This window comes from Somniosus microcephalus, chromosome 2 (assembly GCF_052327205.1).
Source record: "Somniosus microcephalus isolate GS21.2 chromosome 2, FLI_Smic_1.0, whole genome shotgun sequence".
Lineage (NCBI taxonomy): Eukaryota > Metazoa > Chordata > Chondrichthyes > Squaliformes > Somniosidae > Somniosus > Somniosus microcephalus.
The window spans coordinates 111729399-111754186 of NC_140988.1; the positions used below are offsets into that span (position 1 = coordinate 111729399).

The 24788-nt window shown below is 44.6% G+C and overlaps 1 protein-coding gene across 1 annotated transcript in view; it reads right to left on the minus strand.

The window, feature by feature from the left end:
- sorcs2 (sortilin-related VPS10 domain containing receptor 2) overlaps positions 1 to 24788 on the minus strand; it is an 879651-nt gene that overhangs the window by 578317 nt on the left and 276546 nt on the right. The window contains exon 3 of the mRNA XM_085964704.1: positions 16838 to 16937. Coding sequence (XP_085820830.1) covers positions 16838 to 16937 — 100 coding nt within the window. The remainder of the gene's footprint in view (positions 1 to 16837; positions 16938 to 24788) is intronic.

The window sequence follows — 24788 nt, forward strand, 5'->3', positions numbered from 1 at the left end:
AGACGCCCTTGTAAGAACGGGATATGACGCTCGACTCGTCGATCGACAGTTCCGACGGGCCACAGCGAAAAATCGCATAGACCTCCTCAGAAGACAAACACAGGACACAACCAACAGAGTACCCTTCGTCGTCCAGTACTTCCCCGGAGCGGAGAAACTACGCCATGTTCTTCGCAGCCTTCAACATGTCATCGATAACGACGAACACCTCGCTAAGGCCATCCCCACGCCTCCACTACTCGCTTTCAAACAGCCGCCTAACCTCAAACAGACCATCGTTCGCAGCAAATTACCCAGCTTCCAGGAGAACAGCGACCACGACACCACACAACCCTGCCACAGCAACCTCTGCAAGACATGCCAGATCATCAACACAGATACCATCATCACACGTGAGGACACCACCCACCAGGTACATGGTACATACTCATGTGACTCGGCCAACGTTGTCTACCTCATACGTTGCAGGAAAGGATGCCCCGGAGCATGGTACATCGGCGAGACCATGCAGACACTGCGACAACGGATGAACGGACACCGCGCAACAATCACCAGGCAGGAGTGTTCCCTCCCAGTCGGGGAACACTTCAGCAGTCAAGGACATTCAGCCTCCGATCTTCGGGTAAGCATTCTCCAAGGTGGCCTTCGAGACACACGACAACGCAAAATCGTCGAGCAGAAACTGATAGCCAAGTTCCGCACCCATGAGGACGGCCTTAACCGAGATCTTGGGTTCATGTCACGCTACATGTAACCCCACCTGATGCAGGGTCATCCAGACTCGAGTCGACATTGGCTTGTTCTCTCTACACAGATGCGGCCGGACCTGCTGTGATTTCCAGCCAAAAAAAATGTTTTTTGTCTGTTTTTTTGTTTTTCATACAGACCCCAGCATCTGCAATATTTGACCCCTTGTGACCCCACCTCATTGTTCTTTGATGTAATGTTTCCCTGACTGACCTGTTTGGACACCATTCACACCTTTGACTGCTGTGATTATCTCTCTGCCGAGGTGTGACAAATGGCAGTTGGAAAGGTTACCTGTAAACATCTGACATGATTCTCTGACTATATAAGCTGTGTCTTTATGCATTTCTCCACTTCACCTGAAGAAGGAGCAGCGCTCCGAAAGCTTGTGATTTCAAATAAAGCTGTTGGACTATAACCTGGTGTTGTGTGATTTCTTACATTTGAAAAGATTGGAGAAGTACCCAAGGGCACATGAGGAAGACACAATATTCAGTTTGGATCACAAGTGGGCCCTATTGATACAGCCCTGGGTTACGCTATTATATAGTTAGATATTGGGCAGTACAGGCACACTCCTGAACATATGATCCTCCGACCGCTTATGGGAGTGACAAGCACTGCTGTAACCGAGAGAATATCTAATGCACATCATAAACTTGCAATACCATTGACCATTTATGTCTAATTATTCTTATAACTTTTATTCCTGTTTATAACCAGTTCCTTTTGCTAGGAGTCTATTACACATAATCTATTATTCTGTGGGGGAAAAAATTGTATTTCTAGGCTTAGCACTGGTAAGTGAGGAAGGGGGAAGAACATCTCCTCAAAGCCTGCAACTTTGGAAAGAGCTGCTTCAGGAGAAAGTAAACATCTTCTTAAATAAGATACCACGCCACCCCTGTGCTCCATCTATATATATAAATCGGTCGATCTGTCTGTCTGTCTGTCATTCTGTCAGTCATTCTGTCTTGTCATCGCCTGTGCGTCTGTCGGGCTATGCGCTCGAAAGTTACAGGGCGTACCTACGCGCGCGTTACCTCCAAAGAAAGCTTACGCTTCCGAGACGGTTTTAAGCGTATTTACGTTTCGGCCGGGCTAAAATCCCGCCCGCGGTATCCCAAAAACCTTCAACGTTCCGCTCATTAGCATCTCATTATCCGCTCATTAGCGACAGAGTGACCTCGAGCTCGACCAATCGTACGCCGGGTTGCTGGCGCGTGCCGCCGGGCCAATCGGTGCGTGTGTGGCCGGGCCTTATCGTTCTGAACCGAGGTGAGTCGCCGCCATCTTGATTCCAAACGTTTCCTTTCTTTTTCCCGCTTTCTGCGTCTTAAAAAAAAACGTTGCTTTTAAAACACATATTGTTTTTTAAAAAAATGATTTAGAAAGTAATTAATTTATCTAATCTCATTAATTTTCCTACCTTTCCCCGTTTTTCCAGGTAGGCCTAGAAGCCTCGGCGTCTCCTCCGCACCCACGCCCGAGCTAGGCACCTCCCGGCCCCACTCGAAGGCTGGAGGGCCGAGCCTTAGCCCAGCGCCGCTAGGGTGCGCGCACAGCAGGAGCTGAGACGCGCTGTCTCTCTCTGGCTCGGCCGGGGGGGCAGGGCTTGCTGAGCGTCAAGCGTTACCCCGGCCGGCTGTCTCGCACAGCCGCAATCGGCGGTCTTCACCTCGGGCGGGGGGGGGGGGGGGGCGCGACCCTCGGGGGGGGGGGCGGGGGGGGAGGGGAGGGGAGGAGGGGGCGCGACCCTCGGGGGGGGAGGGGAGGGGGGGGCGCGACCCTCGGGGGGGGGTAGGCCGCGCGCGCAGCAGAAGCAGCTGAGACGCGGCGTCTCTCTCTCTCTCTCTCTGGCTCGGCCCGGGGGCAGGGCTTGGTCAGCGTCACGGTTACCCTGGCAACCGGGCCCGCCGGCCGAGCCAGAGAGAGACACCGCGTCTCAGCTCCTGCTGCGCGCGCAATCGGCGGTCTTCACCTCGGGGGGCGGCGCGCGACCCTCCCCCTCCTCCCTTCCCCCCCCTCCCCTCTCCCCCTCCCTCCCCTCTCCCCCTCCCTCTCCCTCTCTCTTCCCCCCTCCCCCCCTCCCCCTCTCTTCCCCCCAGTCGCTCTCTCTCTTCCCCCCAGTCGCTCTCTCTCTTCCCCCCAGTCGCTCTCTCTCTTCCCCCCAGTCGCGCTCTCTCTTCCCCCCAGTCGCTCGCTCTCTTCCCCCCAGTCGCTCTCTCTCTCTCTTCCAACAACAACATGCCCTCGAAAAAGCCTCGGCACCGCCGGGCACTTCAGCTAGTACTAAATAATCGTAATGCTGATTTCCACATACTGAAACTCCACAGTAATTGAGAGGAGGCAGGGAGGAAGGAGACTGCCCCAGCTACAAACCCAATTTAGTCATGTCCATCCTGTACAGATGTGCAGAGATGATGCACTGTGTCACAACATAGCTAGGATGGGAGGGATCTCACTGATAAATACGTGAAATCCTACTGCTGATTCGTCAAGTATTAGAGTCTCTGTTAGGCAAGGGTATTAAGGGTTAGGGAACCAAGGCAGGTAGATGGAGTTAAGATACAGATCAGCCTTGATCTAATTGATTGGCGGAACAGGCTCAATGGGCTGAATGACCAACTCCTGTTCCTATGCTCCAAGCATCAGGCTGAGTCAACCATAACAGTTAATTTGGCATTAAACGAGAAATGTAGTGACTGCTGTATCTGCTATTCAGTGTGATAAAAGGTTAAACTGAACTAATTTTCATCTCAATACGTTTATAAACGTTCCTGTATTAAAAAAAAAATTAGGGACTCACTTCACGCCTCTCGTGATATTTAATGACAGACAATGGATGAGCTGCCATCTATCTTCCGGAAACTTCCATTGCCAACAAGCTGAACCTTCGTCATAAAAACGGAGCCTCCCTACACTGTCAGGCACACGATCAATCCAATATAATTCATCATTTTAAGCAAGGCTGTCAAGTCCCAGACCTAGGCCGGCGGGAGGGGGGCAGGACACAAGATACAGCGTGCGCTGCCAGGCACAGTGTAACTAGCCCATGATGAAAAGGCTTCTGGGAAAATGTATTTAGTCAGGGCAATCAAGCCTGCTCTGGCCAATTAATTATCTCCCCGGCTCAGCCTGTAAGAGTATCAGCCCCAGTGTGGAAAACAATCACTGCTTGTTCCACTGAGAACATTCAAAACAATAGCAGCCTTGCTGGCAGTCAGCAGAGCCCTGTACAAGTAATCCGAGAATTATTACCCCAAGTATCATTTATCTTCAACGTCAGTTTGTCAGCTAATGACAACAGAGAGAACCATCACAGCTTAAATGCTCTTTCACTACTGAAATCGATTGGGCAAATTAAAAATCAACACAATGCCTCCAGATCCTGAACAGTATACACAGTGCTCCTTACAAATATCCATCTTCACACTGCCATCAGCAACCAGCTATTCATTTTTTTTTAAATACAAGATATTTTTGAGAATCCGTTGTGAAAAGATTTTATGAAGGGCATGGTTTGCAGCTAATGATTTAAGAATATCTAGGAATTTATGTATTTAAACAATTCCAGTTATTTATTCTCAGACTGAAAATTTGCAAAAGAAATATTTTGCTCCTAAATGTTTGGTAAATTTAGCTACTGCTAATCCAAGCGTAGCAAAGTGTTGTCCAATACATTAGCCACATGTGGCTAATTGGGAATCCAGATGTAGCTGATTGCATTTCTGATTACTAAATAAAAAATGGGTAATGGGGTAGATTTTGACCTTGTGAAACAGTGTAAAATGAGTGCTAGCGAGTCAGCATCCTGTTTTACATCTCTTTGTGACTTCAATGGAAATAAAAATCGGGAGAGATGTAACACGCGCTGCCAATTCACTATCGCCTGTTTTACGATATCGCACAAGTCAAAATCTACCCCATAGACACCAGTGTTGAGCATGTGATCTCGATATTCATATTCGCACAGCGAATGCACGTGTACATTAACCTTTTTGTGCGTTTGTTGGTAAAATGGTCAGACGAAAAGCAGAGTGTGCGAGTGTTTTTTTGATTGTTGTGAATGCTTTACTTCCATGGTTACTGGATGGTGGTAGATGTTTGTTAAGTAAATATAGACGTCATGTATTGTGTGTAAGGCATTTTCTATTAAAATTAATGCATGTGGCTAAAACAGTATCGTCACAGCCACACCCATGGCTAGTCAAAGATTTCTATTGGACAACCCTGGCGTAGCACACGGTTATTGGGTTTCCAATTCTAGTCCTAACCTGCTATATATCTGAAGGCTGCACCCGCAACCTGCTGATAACTTTTGTATTTTCCCAGAGATGTGTGGACTGTAGCAGTGGCATTATCACAATGATTGCTATCATGCTTCCATATGTTTTTAAATTATTAAACATCATCAAATGTTTTCTTTCATTACTTGTTAAAATGTTACTTCCCCCTACAATTGCTCACTCCCACATGGACATTATTTTCTGGCTGAAACAGTGTGTAGGCAACCCCCTCTCAAGTCTACGCTGCTACATAAGTGATTGCTTAGGAGAAGTGTAAAAGTCATCCGTTGACCTCGTTCTCCTTCCTGCGGAGAGAAGCCTGTCCTGTCTGCTCTGTGCCTCCCATGTCCAAAAACACAGCCGATACTAGGGCATCACTCTGTGAAATGTCACAGGCACATGATTCCATGAGCTCTTTTAACTTAATATAAAACATATAAAACAGGTAAGAATATTGCATAGAAGTTTGGGTAATATCAATTTTATTTGGACACTTGAGGTTGGTCAGAGCTCGCTTGCAGCTTTGAACATTCTTGAGTAATATGGATTGACTCACTCGTGAAAGTAGAAACTATCTTGAATAAACTACCTCACAGTACCCTCTTGTTGCAGTTTTAAATCTCGTCATTAAGCAGGTACACAGAGCGTCGGGGCAGAGCGCTGGAATGCAGGATTGTGTCCAACATTCACCGAGTAACGGATCTCAATCATACCACCATAGGCAGGGGAAGAAAATCTAAGGAAGAGTTCACAGTGGGCTGCTGCCATTCTTCTTCTGGTGACTTATTACAGAGCAGCACTGGCAGAGTACTGTGACAGGTCACCTTCCTGCCCTCTCAGCCAGGGATACGACATCTATTGCATCTTTATAAAGTAGTGGAGCTGTGAGCCTGAGCTAGTCCTGCAGGGATATTAATGTTATCAGTAAAAACATGTAATGTGAATAATATTGATTCACGTAGTTTTGTAAACAGTTTACTAAATGGTCATACCTAGCATATAACCTTTGTCTTAATTTATTACACCTAAAGCAGATTGCAACAATATTTAAAATATAATTGGGACAGGCAGGGCTCAAAGTTCAGTATATTTTAATAGATACAGTATTCCTGACTAGAATGAGAAAGTACCAATTGCTTCAGTGTTTCAGAGCTAGTCAATAAACTTGAGATGGAGGTCACTCATATAGCTTGTGATCTCTGCCACATTTAGAATTTATAGCCAAGTCTATTCAGGGATTTCCAAGCATCCACGCTAAGTGCATACTCGGTAGAAATCGAAGCATAGAGTCAGGTAGCTGAAGGCTCCAATGGATTATGATAGATGGTAGGATCACCCCTGAATGGTGAGCTTCTGATATCAGCCATACTATCATAGGAAGATATTGATGGGACCCAGGCCCTTGCTTAATTGAGTGAGGTGGGGGGGGGGGGGGGGAAATCATAAGGCAAGGCACCCTGTACTGGTCTCCAGTGCCTCTTCTTGGCTGGTTGCAGAGCTTTAGCAGATGTGTGAGAGCAAGAGGAAATGAGAATAGAATAAGGAAATAGTCCCCCATTGGTTCAGTTGGTAAAGCATCTTATAACTGATAATACAGACCAAAGAGTCCCAGGTTCAATTCACAACCTGTGCTGAGTTAGCCGACTACAGCCAGGGAGCCACAGAGGCACTATAAGCTGGGGAGGGGAAAATCAGCCAGGGTTTCTGGTACTGGTACTGACCACAATTCAATAGCACCTCCTGGAGAAAGCTGCACTTGTGGGGACATTAAGTGAGGATAGTTCTGGCTGAAATATGAAGCTCCCACAGTCTGCTGATACTTATTGTCTAGGCTCATGCATGAAACATAGAAAAATAGGAGTAGGAGTAGGCCATTCAAAATGATCATGGCTGGTCCTCTATCTCAATACCATATTCCCGCTCTCTCCCCATACCCCTTGATGCCCCTTGTGTCTAGAAATCTATCTAGAATGGTCACTCAGGTACTGGAGGGTGATCCGCACCCTTTGAACTCCTGCAGAACTACAAGCCTTCAAGAGAGGAGAGGAGAAAAAGAGAGAAAAGTGGCAGAAAAAAAACTTGAGGGACAAAAACACAAGGGATATATCGTGTGTTCCTTCATTTCTACTCTCAGTAATGTCACAAACTATTCCCCCTCCCACTGAGAATCTAATGGGGTCAAACAAAAAATATTTAATTTCGATATCAGGAACTGAACTGATAATCTATGTTGATCAGATGGGAATTGTTTCGTCTATAGGAATTATTAAAATCAATTCTATTTATTTTTTACAGCTTTTGGTTTCTTATTGATGAATAACAGGAACACAATGACAATTTATTATTTAAAATAATAATGTATAAGGTCTAAAAAGACACATTCTTTAAATATCTTAATCTGGGATTTAAAAAAATCCTCCTCTCCCTAACAGGTGTAACTTCTTCCTACTGAGTGTAGATCTTCTGTTTGAAAAAGAACTGCTCTCAATTGAGCACAGAGATTGCTGGTGTGATAAATGAAAATGCCACACTGGTGTGATAAACTGCCTCTAAAGTTGGATTAATACAGATTATTGAGAAATTTAAGTGTTATCCTGCATCACATTGTTAAGGGATTGAGAGCAAGTGAGGAATCCATTTTGTATTAAGCGCTAAGGCTAAAAGCCTACAGAACTTTGCTGACAGTGGCAGTCTTCACAAAGGTCATAAACAGCCTGATCGAAGTTAAACAATACATTGATTACATTCAATTCTGAACTTTCTCACAAATTCATGCATGCTTAAAGACAAACTTATCTGTAGTAGTGCCATAATTGGGTACATTCTATACTTTGCTTAAAACTTAAACAACAGCAGCTTTTGTTCGCCTCTGGGACCACGGATGATAGATGAGGAGATACTTCTTGATAAAGACAGGTATGGGCTGGTGCAGAGTGTATAACGGTCATGGAATATATGTGAAGTAATATAGTTAGAAAGAAAAACAAAGGGCGAGAGTGAGAAGATGAAACAGAAGATCTAGAAAGTTGAGCTCAACGACTGTAACAGAGATCTTCAACAATGCAACACTCCTTCAGTCCTGCACTGTGTCAGTCACAGTGCTCAGTTCCTGTTGTGGAGCTTGTAACTCTCAACCTTCTGACTCTTCACGAGGTTCCTAGAAGTAAACTCACTTACACGATGGTCATCAACATACTATCAGTTACCTCAAGAGCTTAAGGTCATCGGTGAAGCAGCCAACATCTGGCACTGTACCTCACTGTATCTCAAGTCCAATGCTGCCAGCCAATCTCCTGGGCGAGCTATCTAAATTCGCTCTGGTAGCATTAACTTTTTGAACTTTTCCTTCAAGGATGGAACTCAGGACACTTCGATGGAGTATACGGTGAAACTTTTCCAAACTTTGAGAAAAGTAACATGTACAAAGTAACAGGAGCAAACACTAAGATTTCTGTGTGCAAGTTAGATAAGATTGACGGAAACCCCAAATAAGCCGCGTAAGTAGGATTTCTACTGATCTTTGCTGAAGTTATGGCGGGTGATCAGGAGAACCCTTAAGGAAATTCTTGGTGATAGTAACTAAAGTAAGTCTTCTTCATATGTTTACAATGTTGGTAACACATACTGACAAGAGGAAATGTTCCATTCAGGTGTCATGTTGTTCCCCAAAGCACTCAGAGGAATATACAAAACTAGAGGTAGCTTATGTAACTAATAATGCATCATCCAACACTGTAAATATAATACATATTTGTAGAAAGGCAATTGGACATCATTCCATCAGTGCTTTGCCCTGAAGTCTTGTTAGTGCTTATTGCAGATTGAGCAAACAGTGAGAGATGAAAGAAGCAAACTCATCCTCATTGTCAGAAGCCAGGTATCAAATTGAACCATAGGTATTGCTGGGCTTTTTTGTTCTACACATCTTCCGGTCCTGAAAGATAATACAAACTGTTTCTCGCTCTGCCATCTTGCATTCCCCCTTGTGTGTCTTTAGTTTTAGATCAGACATGTGGTCAGCATTAACAAATCTCTGCCCAGTCCACTCCCTGTTTTGGGAACTGCCTTTTCCCTTTAAAGCTGTGCTCAGGTTCGAAGCTTAACTCTAATATAAAGCCATGTTCTCAGCCATTGAAATGATCTACACAAATAACTACAGCCATTTCACCTCATAAGCAGTCCATTAACTGTTTTCTTACTTACTGGGAAACTGCAAACACAGCCAGTAAATGTATACAAATGCAATTCTGTGGCTCATGTCTATTAAATCAAAGCCATCAAGAACTTTAAAATCAATCTTTTTTAGTGCAGCCACAGGAGAAAACACATTTAATTTCGTAAAGAAATGTTTGCACAAGTAGGAAGGACTACAACCTCTTTCTCTTTCCAGTGCCTCCCCTTTTATGGTAATGTCGCTCTTCATTGTAAGTCTCACCCAGTTTTACTACTCTCACTCTATTCCCGTTATTTCCCTATATCACTGCTATGTATCTCTCCTTTCCCAATTTTTTCCTCTTTTGCTTCTGTCTCTCAGTTCCTAACATCTCTGTCTTTTACTACAGTCTCCCTATTTTCAATTGGATGGATTTTCTACTTTGTGTGCACCTCTGGTCAGTAGTGGGCCATCTCAGAGCCATAGAGTGATACATCACAGAAAGAGGCCCTTCGGCCCAACGTGTCCATGCTGGTCATTAAGCCCTGTCTATTCTAATCCCATTTTCCAGCACTTGGTCCGTAGCCTTGTATGCTATGGCATTTAAAGTGCTCATCTAAATGTTTCTTGAATGTTGTGCGGGTTCCTGCCTCTACCACCCTTTCAGGCAGTGAGTTCCAGATTCCAACCACCCTCTGGGTGAAAGTTTTTCCTCAAATCCCCTCTAAACCTCCTGCCCCTTACCTTGAAACTATGCCCCCTGGTTATTGATCCCTCTGCTAAGGGGAAAAGTTCCTTTCTATCTACCCTATCTATGCCACTCATAATTTTGTACACCTCAATCAGGTCCCTCCTCAGCCTTCTCTGCTCGAAGGAAAACAACCCCAGCCTGTCCAGTCTCTCTTCATAGCTGAAGCGCTCCAGCCCAGGTAACATCCTGGTGAATCTCCTCTGCATCCTCTCCAATGCAATCACATCCTTCCTATAGTGTGGCGACCAGAACTGCACACAGTATTCCAGCTGTGGCCTAACTAGTGTTTTGTACAGCTCCATCATAACCTCCCTGCTCTTATATTCTATGCCTCGGCTAATGAAGGCAAGTATCCCATATGCCTTTTTAACCACCTTATCTACCTGTCCTGCTGCCTTCAGGGATCTGTGGATATGTACTCCAAGGTCCCTCTGATCCTCTGTCCTTCCTAGGGTCCTACCATTCATTGTGTATGCCCATGCCTTGTTAGTCCTCCCAAAATGCATCACCTCACACTTTTCAGGGTTAAATTCCATTTGCCACTGTTCTGCCCATCTAACCATCCTGTCTATATCGTCCTGTAGCCTGAGGCTTCCCTCCTCGCTATTTCCCACTCCACCAATTTTTGTGTCATAAGAACATAAGTAGGAGCAGGAGTAGGCCATACGGCCCCTCGGGCCTGCTCCGCCATTCAATAGGATCATGGCTGATCCGAACCTAGACTCACGTCCACTTCCCTGCCCGCTCCCCGTAACCCCTAATTCCCTTATCAGCTAGGAAAATGTCTATCTCTGTTTTAAATCTATTTAATGTCGCAGCTTCCACAGCTCTCTAAGGTAGCAAATTCCATAGATTTACTACCCTCTGAGTGAAGAAGTTTCTCCTCATCTCAGTTTTGAAACGGCAACCCCTTATTCTAAGATTATGCCCCCTAGTTCTAGTCTCACCCATCAGTGGAAGCATCCTCACCGCATCCACCCGATCAAGCCCCCTCACAATCTTATATGTTTCGATAAGATCGCCTCTCATTCTTCTGAATTCCAATGAGTAGAGGCCCAACCTACTCAACCTTTCCTCATAAGTCAACCCCCTCATCTCCGGAATCAACCGAGTGAACCTTCTCTGAACTGCCTTGAGAGCAAGTATATCTTTTCTTAAATATGGAAACCAAAACTGTATGCAATATTCCAGGTGTGGCCTCACCAGTACCCTGTATAACTGAAGCAAGACTTCCCTGCTTTTATACTCCATCCCCCTTGCAATAAAAGCCAAGATTCCATTGGCCTTCCTGATCACCTGCTGTACCTGCATATGAACTTACTGCTCATACCTCCTACATTCATATCTAAATCATTAATGTACACTACAAACAGCAAAGGACCCAGCACCGATCCCTGCGGTACACCACTTGACACAGGCTTCCAGTCACAAAAACAACCTTCGACCATCACCCTCTGCCTCCTGCCACGAAGCCAATTTTGGATCCAATGTGCCAAGTTGCCCTGGATCCCATGGGCTCTTAACTTCTTAACCAGTCTCCCATGGGGGACTTTGTCAAAAGCCTCACAGAAGTCCATGTAGACCACATCAACTGCACTACCCTCATCCACACACCTAGTCACCCCCTCGAAAAATTCAATCAATCTCTCTGCCTGCAATTTACACGGTTGTTTCTGTTGAATCTTACGGGATCAGTGTTAATTATATATCCACTGTGAGCTCTACTCCGCACATTGAGCAACCACAGGGAGATCACAATGTGGGAAATAGGACTTCTTGTACTGCTTAAAGGGCTGCAGCAACCCTTTATGGGGAAGTGACATTTAAAGGTAAGTGGCCATTGGCAGACAAAAATAAAAATTGAGAATATAAAGTTGTGGAGGTCAACAAAATTTGGGGTTACCAAACAGAGTCTATGGACTAGCAACGGAGTGGTGCAAGTGCTGTAGCCCCCCCGCACCCTCCTCAATTGATGGATAGCAGAGTGGAGGTGCTGCTGCGTGAGATGCATACAAAGGGGATTGCTCCATTTGGCACTCTTGGTCACCCTCCTTAGAGGGCAGCAGTGCCGCACCTGGCAGGAGGTGGTGGACAGGCGCAACACCAATGGGTCCAAAAATCTACAGCTCTTCTAGCACAATCCTGCTGTAACTCTGATGGGAGTGCACCAGAAGGGCTGAAAATTAGCCTGACACCAGGATACACTTGGTCCCAGCATTATATCGGGCCACGAAAGGGGCTTCATTTCAGCCCGCCCCCTTACAAGTGGCATAAGAGTAATGGGGTCAGGGCCAGGGATGCCCAATGCTGGGAGTTCCTATGTCCTTAGCTCTCAGTGGGACCTGGCATCATCAGCAGCATTACCAGACCACCGAACAGCGGAAATGGGCCCACCTGGAAGTCCCGGGTGAGATTGTGGTCTGGACCCTCAAAGAAGAATTGAGATTTAAAAATAAAAATATTTTAAAGCAGCTCCCTTACAAAAGCTGCTGCTGGGGGCACATTTAAATTATTTCCCAGGCGAGGGGAACCTGGTACTCTCTCCGGAACTAGCATGTTGGGGCTGGCGGGCATCTTAGATGCTCTAGTGGCACGGGCACCAGTCATTGGCATGGTAAAGGGGGAGCGTTCCCTCTGACCCATGAGCTTTGGCAGAGTCAGTGGCGGAGGTCCCAGGCAGGTGTACTGGAGCATGTTCCCCATGGATTTTCAGCCCCAATGTTTCCCTGTGATAGCATCATGCCTTTTGTCATTCCCAATGTCTCGGCTCTTTTACCAGTTTTTACCTGTGTTCACACTGTCGCTCTTTTATTTCCATATGTCTCTCTATTCCAAAATCTGTCTCTTTCACTGTAAAGTCACTCTCCATTCATATTGTCTCATTCCATTTCCAGTGACTTTCTCCATTCCCAGTGTCTCCCTCTTCAAATGTGTGACAAGATAGTTGCACAGAAAACACACAGCAAACGTTTGCACTGCCCCACACAGTGTATCCAGAGCAACACGAACTTCCCCAGTGGCTAATATGACAGCTTCGGAATTCCATGAACTGAGCCTGCCCAGAAACGTGCACGAATGAAGACCAACTGGCAAACTGACATGGAAACTCTCTTCTGACCAGGAATGCTCAACTTCACAAAACTAATCATATTTGAAGCACAAAGATGTCCTAAAGACTTGCATATTCACAGGAATCCAAAACTGGCACAAACCAGAAAAAATAACAGAATGTATTTTTCTAGTTTAAAGAAAATGTAATAAACCACATTTGTGACAAAAAATACTTGCATTATGTGGAGGAATGACCTTAATCGTCAATTAATAATCTCTTGTTACAGCTACAGAAGAAGAGAGGATGTATGTCACTACAGACAATGTCCATCAAACAGGCAGATATTATTGGGTAAAGCAAATGCAATGTGTCAGAACTGGCCACCAGTTAGATTAATCTCATCCAATTGATCTCTGGAGTGGTTTTTTTTTGTTATAATACTTTGTGTATGGTTTCTGCATTTTATGTCTGACAAAAAAAAACAATAAATCTGAAAATAGACTTATTGCTGAAGCTGGTGGTATTATCACATCATAGAAAACACGATGTCACCTCAAAGTATACATAGAGGAAACTGAGTTTGAGAACATGACTAAGAAATCTGGACAATGGGGATTTAGGTCTCGAATGTCATCCGATTTTGAAAGCTCCCAAAAGAAATAATGCAGATACTGTATTTATTTTTGCCTATAAATAAGCAAGAGAGGTAATACTTCAGAAGATTTCAGATCTCCGTCTTTAGTGTATTCAATACAGGCAGAAAGGTTGCTGGGGGAACATTTGTTTCTTAGTATATGATAGGGAAATGACTACTTTCAGAAAACATTTAACACATTCTGTGATACCCACATCAGCAACTAAAGTAACACAGTGAAAAACCAATTGTGACCTCACCCTCTGGGCAATGCCACAAGGAGGAATCACTTAATTAATGTATAATGAAGTGTTTGCTCCCAGTGCTACTTGCAGAAGGAATGTCATTTGCAGATAAGTCCTATCTCCAGAAGCTCCCTCGACACTTAACAATATTTAATTTTCTCATTTGACATGACTAGATGTTGTGAGCTTTCTACCGATTTAAAATACTGCCCAAAGCTATACAGATAAGAATAATAGCATTTTACAAAAACGCAGAATTTAGGGGATTTTCTTGTCCTGTTTGTGAGAGAAGACAGCACATACATAAAAGCCAGTTATGAAAATGTTGTATATGCATCGTGTGCCCCGAGGGGCAACTTATGAGCTTTGGTTACCAATTCCACAGAAGCTGACATAGAGCAACGACAGGAAATACAGTACAACTAATTATTTTGCACCAATCTGCCAGATCGATGTAGCCATGTCGGTAAGATGCCCTTCCACTGCCACATCCCTTCAGAGAAACAGAGCTACAATTTGTACTCTTCACCTTGTCAACAAGATGTCTTTCTTTTGAATGAATGAATAAGCTCTGAAATGGCGCTGTGCTGATTCACAAATGCAATTTAGCAATATTCAAAATGCAGATATTCTTGGTTTTCAGACTGAAAACTCAATGCTGGGTCAAGTTGTCTTAAAGAACAAAAAAAACGTGGGGTTTAGAAGTAAAGAACTCAGTTGTTATAGAGCTGGTATTTGATTTGCTCTTCAAATTTCTCACTGAATTTTAACCCTTCCATATAGGAATTGGAGTATCAATTCTTTCAATACAGTCGCACATAGCATCTCATTACCAGTTTTCTACTAATTGCACAAGCTGGAACATGCCATGGGAACCTGTGCAGGGTTGTCAAAGTTTCTGGATTAGTAATGGTTTTAATGTTACCCTGACAGTGGATCTCATTATAAGCCTGATTTTGTGAATTTTAAAATAGATGCGTTGATAAGTTTCTTATTATAGCTGATTTTCTGCGTTAGACAGTTATAAAACGAAAGAAAAACATTCTGACAAGGTACAAAATTTGAACTGGGTTTTGTCATGTCGACCTATGGGCAAATAAAAAGCTGAAGAATAGTTACTGACATGCCTCTTGCAACATCACCAGCTTTCTGGTGATAAGATTTCCATGTTGCACTGTGCCGAGTGCGTGCAAAGCATAGCAGTGACATCTAACAGCTACAAAACAAGCCTCTTCCTCTGGATATCTGAAAAGCTGCATTGAATCACAGAATGATCATAGAATGGTTACAGCACAGAAGGAGGCCATTCATCCCATCGAGCCCATGCTGGCTCCCTGCAAGAGCACTTCAGCTAGTCCCACTCCCTTGCCCTTTCCCTGTAGCCCTGCAAATTTTTTTCCTTCAAGTACTTATTCAATTCCCTTTTGAAAGCCACAATTGAATCTGCCTCCACCGCCCTCTCAGGCAGTGCATTCCAGAACCTAACCACTTGCTGCGTTAGAAAGTTTTTCCTCATGTTGCCCTTGGTTCTTCTGCCAATCACCTTAAATCTGTGTCCTCTGTTATTCGACCCTTCCGCCAATGGGAACACTTTCTCTCTATCTACTCTGTCTAGACCCATCATGATTCTGAACACCTCTATCAAATCTCTCAATCTTCTCTGCTCTAAGGAGAATAGCCCCAGCTTCTCCAGTCTATCCACGTAACTGAAGTCCTTCATCCTTGGAACCATTCTTGTAAATCTTTTCTGCACCCTCCCTAAGGCCGTCACATCCTTCCTAAAGTGCGGTGTCCAGAATTGGGCACAATACTCCAGTTGAGGACAGAGTGGTGTTTTATAAAGGTTCATCATAACTTCCTTGCTTTTGTATTCTATGCCTCTATTTATGAAGCCCAGGATTCCATATGCTTTTTTAACCACTTTCTCAACTTGCCCTGCCACCTTCAACGATTTGTGTACATATACCCCCAGGTCTCTCTGTTCATGTACCCCCTTTAGAATTGTACCCTTTAGTTTATATTGCCTCTCCTCATTCTTCCTACCAAAATGTATTACTTCACGCTTTTCTGCATTAAATTTCATCTGCCACGTGTCCACCAGCCTGCCTATGTCCTCTTGAAGTCTATCATTATCCTCCTCACTGTTCATTATACTTCCAAGTTTGATGTCATCTGCAAATTTTGAAATTGTGCCCTGTACACCCAAGTCTGTGTCATTAATATACATCAAGAAACGCAGTGGTCCTAGTATCGACCCCTGGGGAACATCACTGTGTACTTTCCTCCAGTCCGAAAAACAACCGTTCACCACTACTCTCTGTTTCCTGTCACTTAGCCAATTTCGTATCCATGCTGCCACTTTCCCTTTTATTCCATGGGCTTCAACTTTGCTGGCAAGCCTATTATGTGGCACTTTATCAAATGCCTTTTAGAAGTCCATGTACACCACATCAACCACATTACCCTCATCAACCCTCTCTGTTACCTCATCAAAAAACTCAATCAAGTTAGTTAAACATGATTCGCCGTTAACAAATCCGTGCTGGCTTTCCTTAATTGTCCAAGTGACTGTTAATTTTGTCCTGGATTATTGTTTCTAAAAGCTTTCCCACTATCTAGCTTAAGCTGACTGGCCTGTAGTTGTTGGATTTATCCTTACACCCTTTTTTGAACAAGGATTTAACAATTCTCCAGTCCTCTGGCACCACCCCTGTATCCAAGGAGGATTGGAAGATTATGGTCAGTACCTCTGTAATTTCCACCTTTACTTCCCTCAGCATCCTAGGATGCATCCCATCCGGTCCTGATGAGTTATCTACTTTAAGTATAGCCAGCCTTTCTAGAAAGGGTTACAGCATTGGGGAAAAATAGAGGAACAAAAAGGTCTTCAAAATGGCCAGCACCCACACCCCCCACCACTGCACCCCCCCCCCGCCCTCCATTTTCTCACTTTAGTTTACTCGTACCTTTTTCTTGTTCGCAGGGCAAATGTAGAAATTGGTGATTATGTTGTTGGTGCCAGACTGCAGGTTCAGTTTTACATAGGTGGTTCCATAATCCGATGACCTGCCAACAAAACATAGGAAGCAATGGGTGATTAACGGTGATATTATTGAATGTCGGCTTGTAAAATTTCTGCTACTGCAAATAAAGACATTACCTGGAATGGGAATTTTACACACAGTGAATGACCCGACTTCACCACAGTTCAGCCAAGAACTAATGAATTATAGTATCCACCAAGGCAAGGGAGATGGACCTGATTTCCTACCAGCGTGCTTCAGGGCCATTTCTTACATATACTACTTACAAAATCAGCAATAACAACTTGCACCTCTAATATAAAAAAATGTTCCAAGGCGCTACACAGAGGTGTGAGGGAAACAGAGACTGAGCCAAGGAAGGTGATATTAGAAGGGGTGACCAAAAGCTTGGTCAAAGGGGTGGGGTTTAAGGAGGGTCTTAAAGGAGGTGAGGGAGCTGGAGAGGCGGGGGATTTAGGGAGGCAATGCCAAAGCATGACGCCAAGACAGCTGAAAACATGGCCACTAATAGGAGAGACGGTGCACAGGAGGTCAGAGTCAGTGGAATGGAGAGTTCGGAGGGGGAGGGGGATGTAGGACTGGAAGATGTTACAGAGATAGGGAGGGACAAGGCCATTGAGGGAATTAAACACAAGGATGAGTATATTAAATTTGAATTGTTGAGGTATCAATTTAATTAAGTGAAAACAGAGGGATATATGTGACTTGATGTGGGACAGCATACGGGCAACAGAAGTTTAGATAAGCTGAAGTTGACAGGGTAGAGGATAGGAGGCCAGCCAGAAGAGCTTTGGAGTCATTGATTCTGGAGGTGACAAAGGCACAAATGAGTGGTAGATGGGCCGAGGTACCAGCAGAGGCAGGCAATGTTACAGAGGTGGAGGTTGGCAGTCCTTTTGATGGAGAGGTTAAAGGGTCGAAAACTCAGCTCCGAGTCAACAAGACGGAGAGGGTGCGAAGAGTTTGGTTCTGAGACAAAGGCTAGGGAGTGGAATGGAGCTGGTAGTGAGGGTACAGAGTTTGTGGCAGGGGCTGAAGGCAATGGCTTATGGTCTTCCCAATGTTTAGCTGGAGGAAATTACCCGTCATCCAAGAATGGATAAGTGACAGCACATAGGTCAAGGGGTCAAGAGTTTTGTCCTTTTAATGTAATAGTTTTGGGAATTCCTGACAACAGAGTACTATTACACATCAGTATTTCCTCTATCCAAGCACTTATTGAAATGCTAGCAAATGAAATTGAAAAAGCATCACTGAAATGAAAGAATGAACTTTCTTTTATATAGTGTCTTTCACATCTTCAGGAAGTCCCAAAGCAATTCACCGCCACTGGGAATAATTATAATGAACAAGGTAGATCATTTGCAAAAACGTCCACACTCTACATTAATATTTCAATATATACTTCGACAGAAATGTCAGTTAGAACTCATGAAAGGAACAGCCTTAATTTGCTGTGTGCATGCTCTATTGTAACCGCAACTTTCTGGCACTGTACAGGTACAAGGAAGGTTACAGGCTGTTATATTCTGGGCCACAATAAATTCAACTCACAAATACTTGGCTGCTGAACAAAAAGAAGCATTTTGTGTGAAAAGTAAACTGTACAATGACCCAGGATTTTGTTGGAGTGGGGCATCTTGCAGCATGCCCCGTTAGTTACACTTTTTCCCCTCACCCTTCAGCTCGAAAAACGTTTACCCTGCAAATTACTGGAAGTGGGAGTGGATAACGGGCCATCTGTGACATGGTGAACAATGGGACCAACAGTCTATCTTCAATGAGATTTAAGGATTGAGAAAGGAACAGAGGAACAACTGAGAAGGAAATAGGGTGAATTAGAGTCAAATCAGATACAGAAAGGAAAATAAAGACAGAGAGCAAGAAAGATTGGATTGAGAGAAACAAGAAACAGAAAGAAAAAAATAATTTTAAGTTAAAAAATCTCTAATAACAATTTACTATCTGTCGGATTGAGCCTGCACAGTTTAAATTATTCCCTTTCTGGGCCAGAGAAGTTGATGGTCATTGCACGAACATAACTCTCCTAATTAAAAAATACTTAAACTGTTCAATAGCAGCCCTAACTTTCTACTGTAGGAATCAACGGATTCCTATCTAAATCACTGAGGTCGAGGCAGTTCAGTAAATTAACCGAATTTAATTAAACTGGTGAACAAAACAAAAACATGCAGGAGCAACAGCAAACAGGTCGATACAGTAGCTTGTTCCACGAGGTCTGAACTCGGAACCTCCCACCTCTGACGTCATCACGTTTCCCGCCACTCGGGGCACCACGTGACCAACGTGATGACGTCATCGCGTTGTTTCAGGGTTTTTACAGAAAGCTTGTCTACACTCAGCAAACGGACATAGGTGCTGTAACATTGCTTTAAAGACAGTTATTCATTTGTGCAGGAGTTCATTGGTGGTTTTACCACACTACAGTGAATTTAATTGGCAATTAATGTGCAAATACAGCAACTTCATGAAACTCACAGGGAGGTTGAGTGTGAGCTCCCGTTTTCATAAGACTAACGGTGGAGCAGTGCAAATCGCCCAGCAACTTGTGGCAATTCACAATTCATGGGGCATCTCTGTTGCTGAACGATTTACATGTTAATAATGGCACGCGCCAGTAAACTCGCCATTATTTTGGCAGCAAAATCTGGTCCATTATATTACAGAACATACCAAGACGCTCACTCCTACTGTGTAGTCTCCTGAAAAACAGGGACAAAGTGAAACTAAACACTGTCGTCAACAGCACCAGACAATCTGACTCCAACCAATCACTCAGGGTTCCCAGGCAAAACTTAAGCCACTTTTCTAGTGGTGGTGTTTTAGTTTGGTTCCAACAGCAATGTCCATAAGCTGGCTCCTGGTATTCAAGCTACTTATTATATCTGGCTCAGTTATTCTGGCAGCAGACTGATAAACTGTTTCTCATGGGTATGCAAGTCTGATGTTGGGAAAAGGGAGCCGAATTTAACATTGTAAATGCTGGTTGCTGTTCTTCCAGAATCTGAATTTAAAATCATGCCAGTTTAGAAACCATTTTAAACAGCTTAAGAAGTGTTGCAGTGTTGCACTGTTCTGTGTTACCTTATAGCACAGGTCAAGATTGCAACTGATGCCTACTGATTGTGCACAAATATCCCACAGGTCCTTGTGCTTTCCAGATTCATAGGGGGGAATTTTAACTTAAAAAAAGGGTTGGTTGGTGTAATGTCCGAGTATAAATAATAGATTGCAGGAGAACAATAAAACAGGTATTTACTTGAACAGAGGGTAACTTAAGACTGAAATACAGAAGCCTGCTATGGCTTTATATACAGGGGTGGTCACTGCCGGTACTGCAGTATAGAATCAGTTCTTCTCTTAAAAGGCACATACACAACAGTTGGGGTCGTGTGGGAAGTTAAAGTGTCAAATATCTGAATCCCGACCTCAATCCACCTCCAACCCGCCCTCCTGCATCCAGGGTCCCTACCTAAGCCACCCCCCGTGATTGTAGAACCCCCCCACGAGGCCTCCAACCCCCCCCCACGCCACCCACCCCGCCGTGCTGGTCCCGGCCTCCAATCCTTCTCAGGCCCCCCCTCCTCCCCACCGCGCTGGTCCCAGCCCACAATCTTCAGCAACCGCCCCGACCCCCCACCCCCTCCCCACACCGTGTTCCTCCAGCCGCTCCCTGATCCTCTTGCGACCCACCCCCTCACCCCACTCCACCAGCTACTCCCCAGCCCCCAATCCTCTTGCAAACCCGCCAGCCCACCCCACCCCATGCCACTCCGGCTGCTCCCCAGCCCCCGGCCCTCTTGTGAACCCCTGCCCCTCCTCCCTCCTCCCCACGTGATCCCTCCCTCCCTCCTCTCTGCGCCGAGTGCTGCGGGCCTACCCACCCGGAGCCAGCCAGCCTCTCAATCTGGCTGGCTGTGGGTGGGAAACAAGAGGGTTCCCATGCAAATCAGGGCCTGCCGTTAAATACTTCAGGGCCTGTGGGATACCTGTTCTCCCGGGTTTCCTGGCCACTTCGAAGTCTCCCCGCTCCCAACCTGCCTTCCCCATTAAATTTCAGCTAATAGTTACAAATAATAATTAGCAATGAAAACAACCTGCGCATGATATTTTTCACATCTTCAATGAAGCAGTGACATACACATTCTGCAATTTATTTATTTCTACAAAGTACAACACGCTTTGAATTATCTGACCTTGAATTAAGTAAAAATACTGCATAAAACAATTTTACATCTCAATTTGTGACTTAAGATCAGCTAGAATCTCTATTACCCAAATTAATGGTTTGTTTCCCAAGCAAATTATATAGCTGAGAATGCATCTTACAGATGTCAAAGTTCATCAATCAAAATTGACTGCAAAGTATTTGAGCTATTGAGATTATTTCAGAGAATGGAACCTTTCCCCCGCCTCCATAGGGACACAGGAATGTACAGGACTGGTAAACAAACAGTCCATCTGATTTAGTCTTTCACCTTCCTTTTCATTCTTGAGACCATGCTCAACAGTTTCTCAGGTTCAACTCGTTGATACTGTGGTATTCAAGATTCTTAAGAGTGAGATCCCTGTTCAGTCTGCTCTTCTCTAGTGTAAACAAACTCAGTCTCTCCTTGTAGCTTAAATGCCCAATGCCAGTGATCAGAAGGGCAGCCTTTCCTTGCACCTTTTGTAGTGCCATGATGTCCTCCCAATAACATGGTGACCAGAACGTCACACAGTACTTCAGATGGAGATAACCAATGGCCTTATTCCAGTGGCAGGCTTGCTGAAACACTGAGTCCACGACTCTGCCACCAGAATATGAAGCTAATAGTATAAATGGTTGTCTTTTGGACATCTATCTCCTGAGTTAGTCAGAGACAGCAGCATGATTGTGCTAAAGGCAAGTCATGTTTGACAAAGTTAATAGGCCCTGAATTTCCTCTGGGTTTCTCCCAATCTCCTGCCATAACTTCAGCTGGAACAACTGTGTAAACAGCCTTTTTCACCCAGTCACGCCATTTCTTTAGGGGTTCTATGCTCTCCTGCTAAAGTGACATCAGGAAAAGCCCTGCAGATATTGAGGTGTTTGATCTTAGGGGTCAGTGCAGAGTCCACTTTATTTTTTAGTATATCTTCAGCAAATTCTTAAAATTTGCTGACAGCACCAAAGTAGGGGGCTTGTTAAACAGTGAGGGAGATGTACAGTTCAGTGGAATGGGCAGTTAGGTGGCAGATGCAATTTAATGTCGATAAGTGTGGGATAATGCATTTGGGAGGAAAAACAAAGAATGGAAGTTGATATGAATTCGGGACTGTTGTAGATTCCTCCCCAGGCTCAGTGGCATCAGTCACTTCTAGAAGCAGTCTAAGCATCTTGGATTTTTTTTGGAGTTTGCCCTTTATTTACTTGTATGACAGGACCCAGGGGATGTAACATAAGAAATAGGAGCAGGAATAGGCCACTTGGCCCCTCGAGCCTGCTCTGCCATTCAATAAGATAATGGCCGATCTTGGGCTCAAAGCCACTTCCCCGCCCCTCCCCATAACCCTTCACTCCCTTTTCTTGCAAAAATGTGTCCATCTCCACCTTGAATGTATTTAATGACCCAGCCTCCACAGCTCTCTGGGGCAGAGAATTCCACACATTTACAACTCTCGAGTGAAGAAATTCCTCCTCATCTCAGTTCTAAAAGGGTGACCCTTTATTCTAAAACTGTGCCCCCGCGTTCTAGATTTCCCCACGAGGGGAAACAGCCTCTCTGCATCTACCTTGTCGAGCCCCCTCAGTATCTTATATGTTTCAGTAAGATCAGAATAAGATAACAATAGAACCCTCTTGTGATGAGGTTAAAGGGATTTCTACCTCAGTGGATGACAGATGTTAACCAGCCTTTACCTGGGTGGCCTTTTAAAAAAAAAACTTAGAAGATAATGCATAGCGGGAGATTTTGAGGCTTCCCGTCTGTTGGAAACGGGGGGCTGGCATCCAGGCAATGATGGGGAATGAGTTACCACCCTGTTCCTGCTGACACTGTGCTCTATGTGATCTTCCTCAGGGACTGTCGATGGGCAGCTGGAGTCAGCCGGAAGCACCTTTAATATGCAAATTGAGGTCCTATGACAACCCTGATTGACATTATAGGGCTTAAAGGATCAAGGTGTATGCCGTGCACTCTCCACACAGTTTAAGCTGGCGGTACAGCTGATGATGAGTCCAGATAGTAAGTTTTTATTTATTTTTGTGGGGCTGGGAGGAGCAGGAATGTGCCACAAAAATAATCAGGGCCACTGCTGCACCAGGTTCCCCATTCAGACCTACCTTTTTCCGACACTGTGGTAGTCTGGATCTAGCAGACTGAGCCGGGGCGCTCGTTTTCCACCCTCAGCCTGATGGCTGTATGTTAATGAGGCTCGACCCTGAAAATGGACCAGATCTCCTGCCGAAACTATTCAGCACACTCTGCCAGCTGGCCGCCCGAACACCTACCTCATGCTGTTTTTTAAAATCCACATTTTTCCCCAAATTGTTTCTGTTGAAAAATGGTCAAAATTTCCTGAACGGTATCCACTCAATGGAAAAAAAGTTGAAGGTGTGCCGAACAGCAAGATCTAGGAGTTCAAATACATAACTCCCTGAAAATGTGCATGCTGGTAGATGAAGCCATAACAAAGACCACCTGATTTGGGGTTTTATAAATAGGGTACAGCGTCCAAGAGTAATTCCTCACACCGCAAGTGCTCAGTCCTGCCAGAGGGGAAGATGCAAAATGGAGGCCCAGGTGAGTTGCCAGGGCCATTCACTGCCAGTAGCTTAGGGCAGGCTGTTTGCTTGCTTTCTTAATGTGGGTGGAGGAGCTGGGGGGGGGGGGGGGTGGTGGCGGGAAGGGTTGTGCAAAGTGGGGGGGGGGGGGGGGGGGGGGCTGATACTCAAAATGGAATTTAAAAATGTTTAATTCCTAGCAAGAAAGATATATCGACTTTGCTTTTTATTGCTTTCAATGTAATTCTACTTCTTACACTAGTCATAAACCCTGGAGCGCTCAAAACAATAAACAATAAAGTCATCACCAAATAAAAACCAGAATTTGTTTGGAACAAAAATCCCAGTCGAGCATACTTTTATGTGCCACATCGTGTGTTTACTTGGATGTACTGGTGTTCTGTGTAACAGAGGTGATGAAGGAAGCTCTGAACTGGTGTGCTTGGCAAGAAATCATGTAACAGCTGTCAGGCTGTGATAAAAAATTTGTTGCCAAGCCATTAATTAAAGTCTTCATTTAAATTTGAGGTGCCAATTTGCCTTTGGTTTGCAAATATCCAGTTGAATCTCAGAATGTGGTCAAGCCGAAGCAGTAGCGTCCATCGGGGTGCGGTGAACAGCTGATGCCAGTCTCTGAAATTTGCAGCAGAAATGAAAATCTCAATGCCTGGTAACTAAATTCAATGGGGGGGGGGGGGGCGTTTTAACTTTGTGCGACAGTATAAAACGGGCGATAGTGAATCGGAAGCCTGTTTTACATCTCTCCCGATTTTCATTTCCATGGAAATCAATGGATGTATAACAGGCGGCTGATCCGATATCGCCCATATGCAAAATGACCTCCATTGTGTGACTATACAGCTGGTTACTTTTCAATTCACACAACCCTTGGCTATATTTTTAAATGTAATGCATTCTAGTTTTTTTTGTTTGCTGTTTTGTTTTTGTTTTGTTTCTTCTAATCTGTGTTTCATTCCCACCCTGAATTCTGTTCCCTCGCTCATCTGCTTCACTTGATGGGAGATGGGGGTGGGGAGGAGATTTGACCTGCCAGTGGGTTTCCAGTACTGTTGGTTTCCATTAGATTCCCACAGGAGGTACAATGAG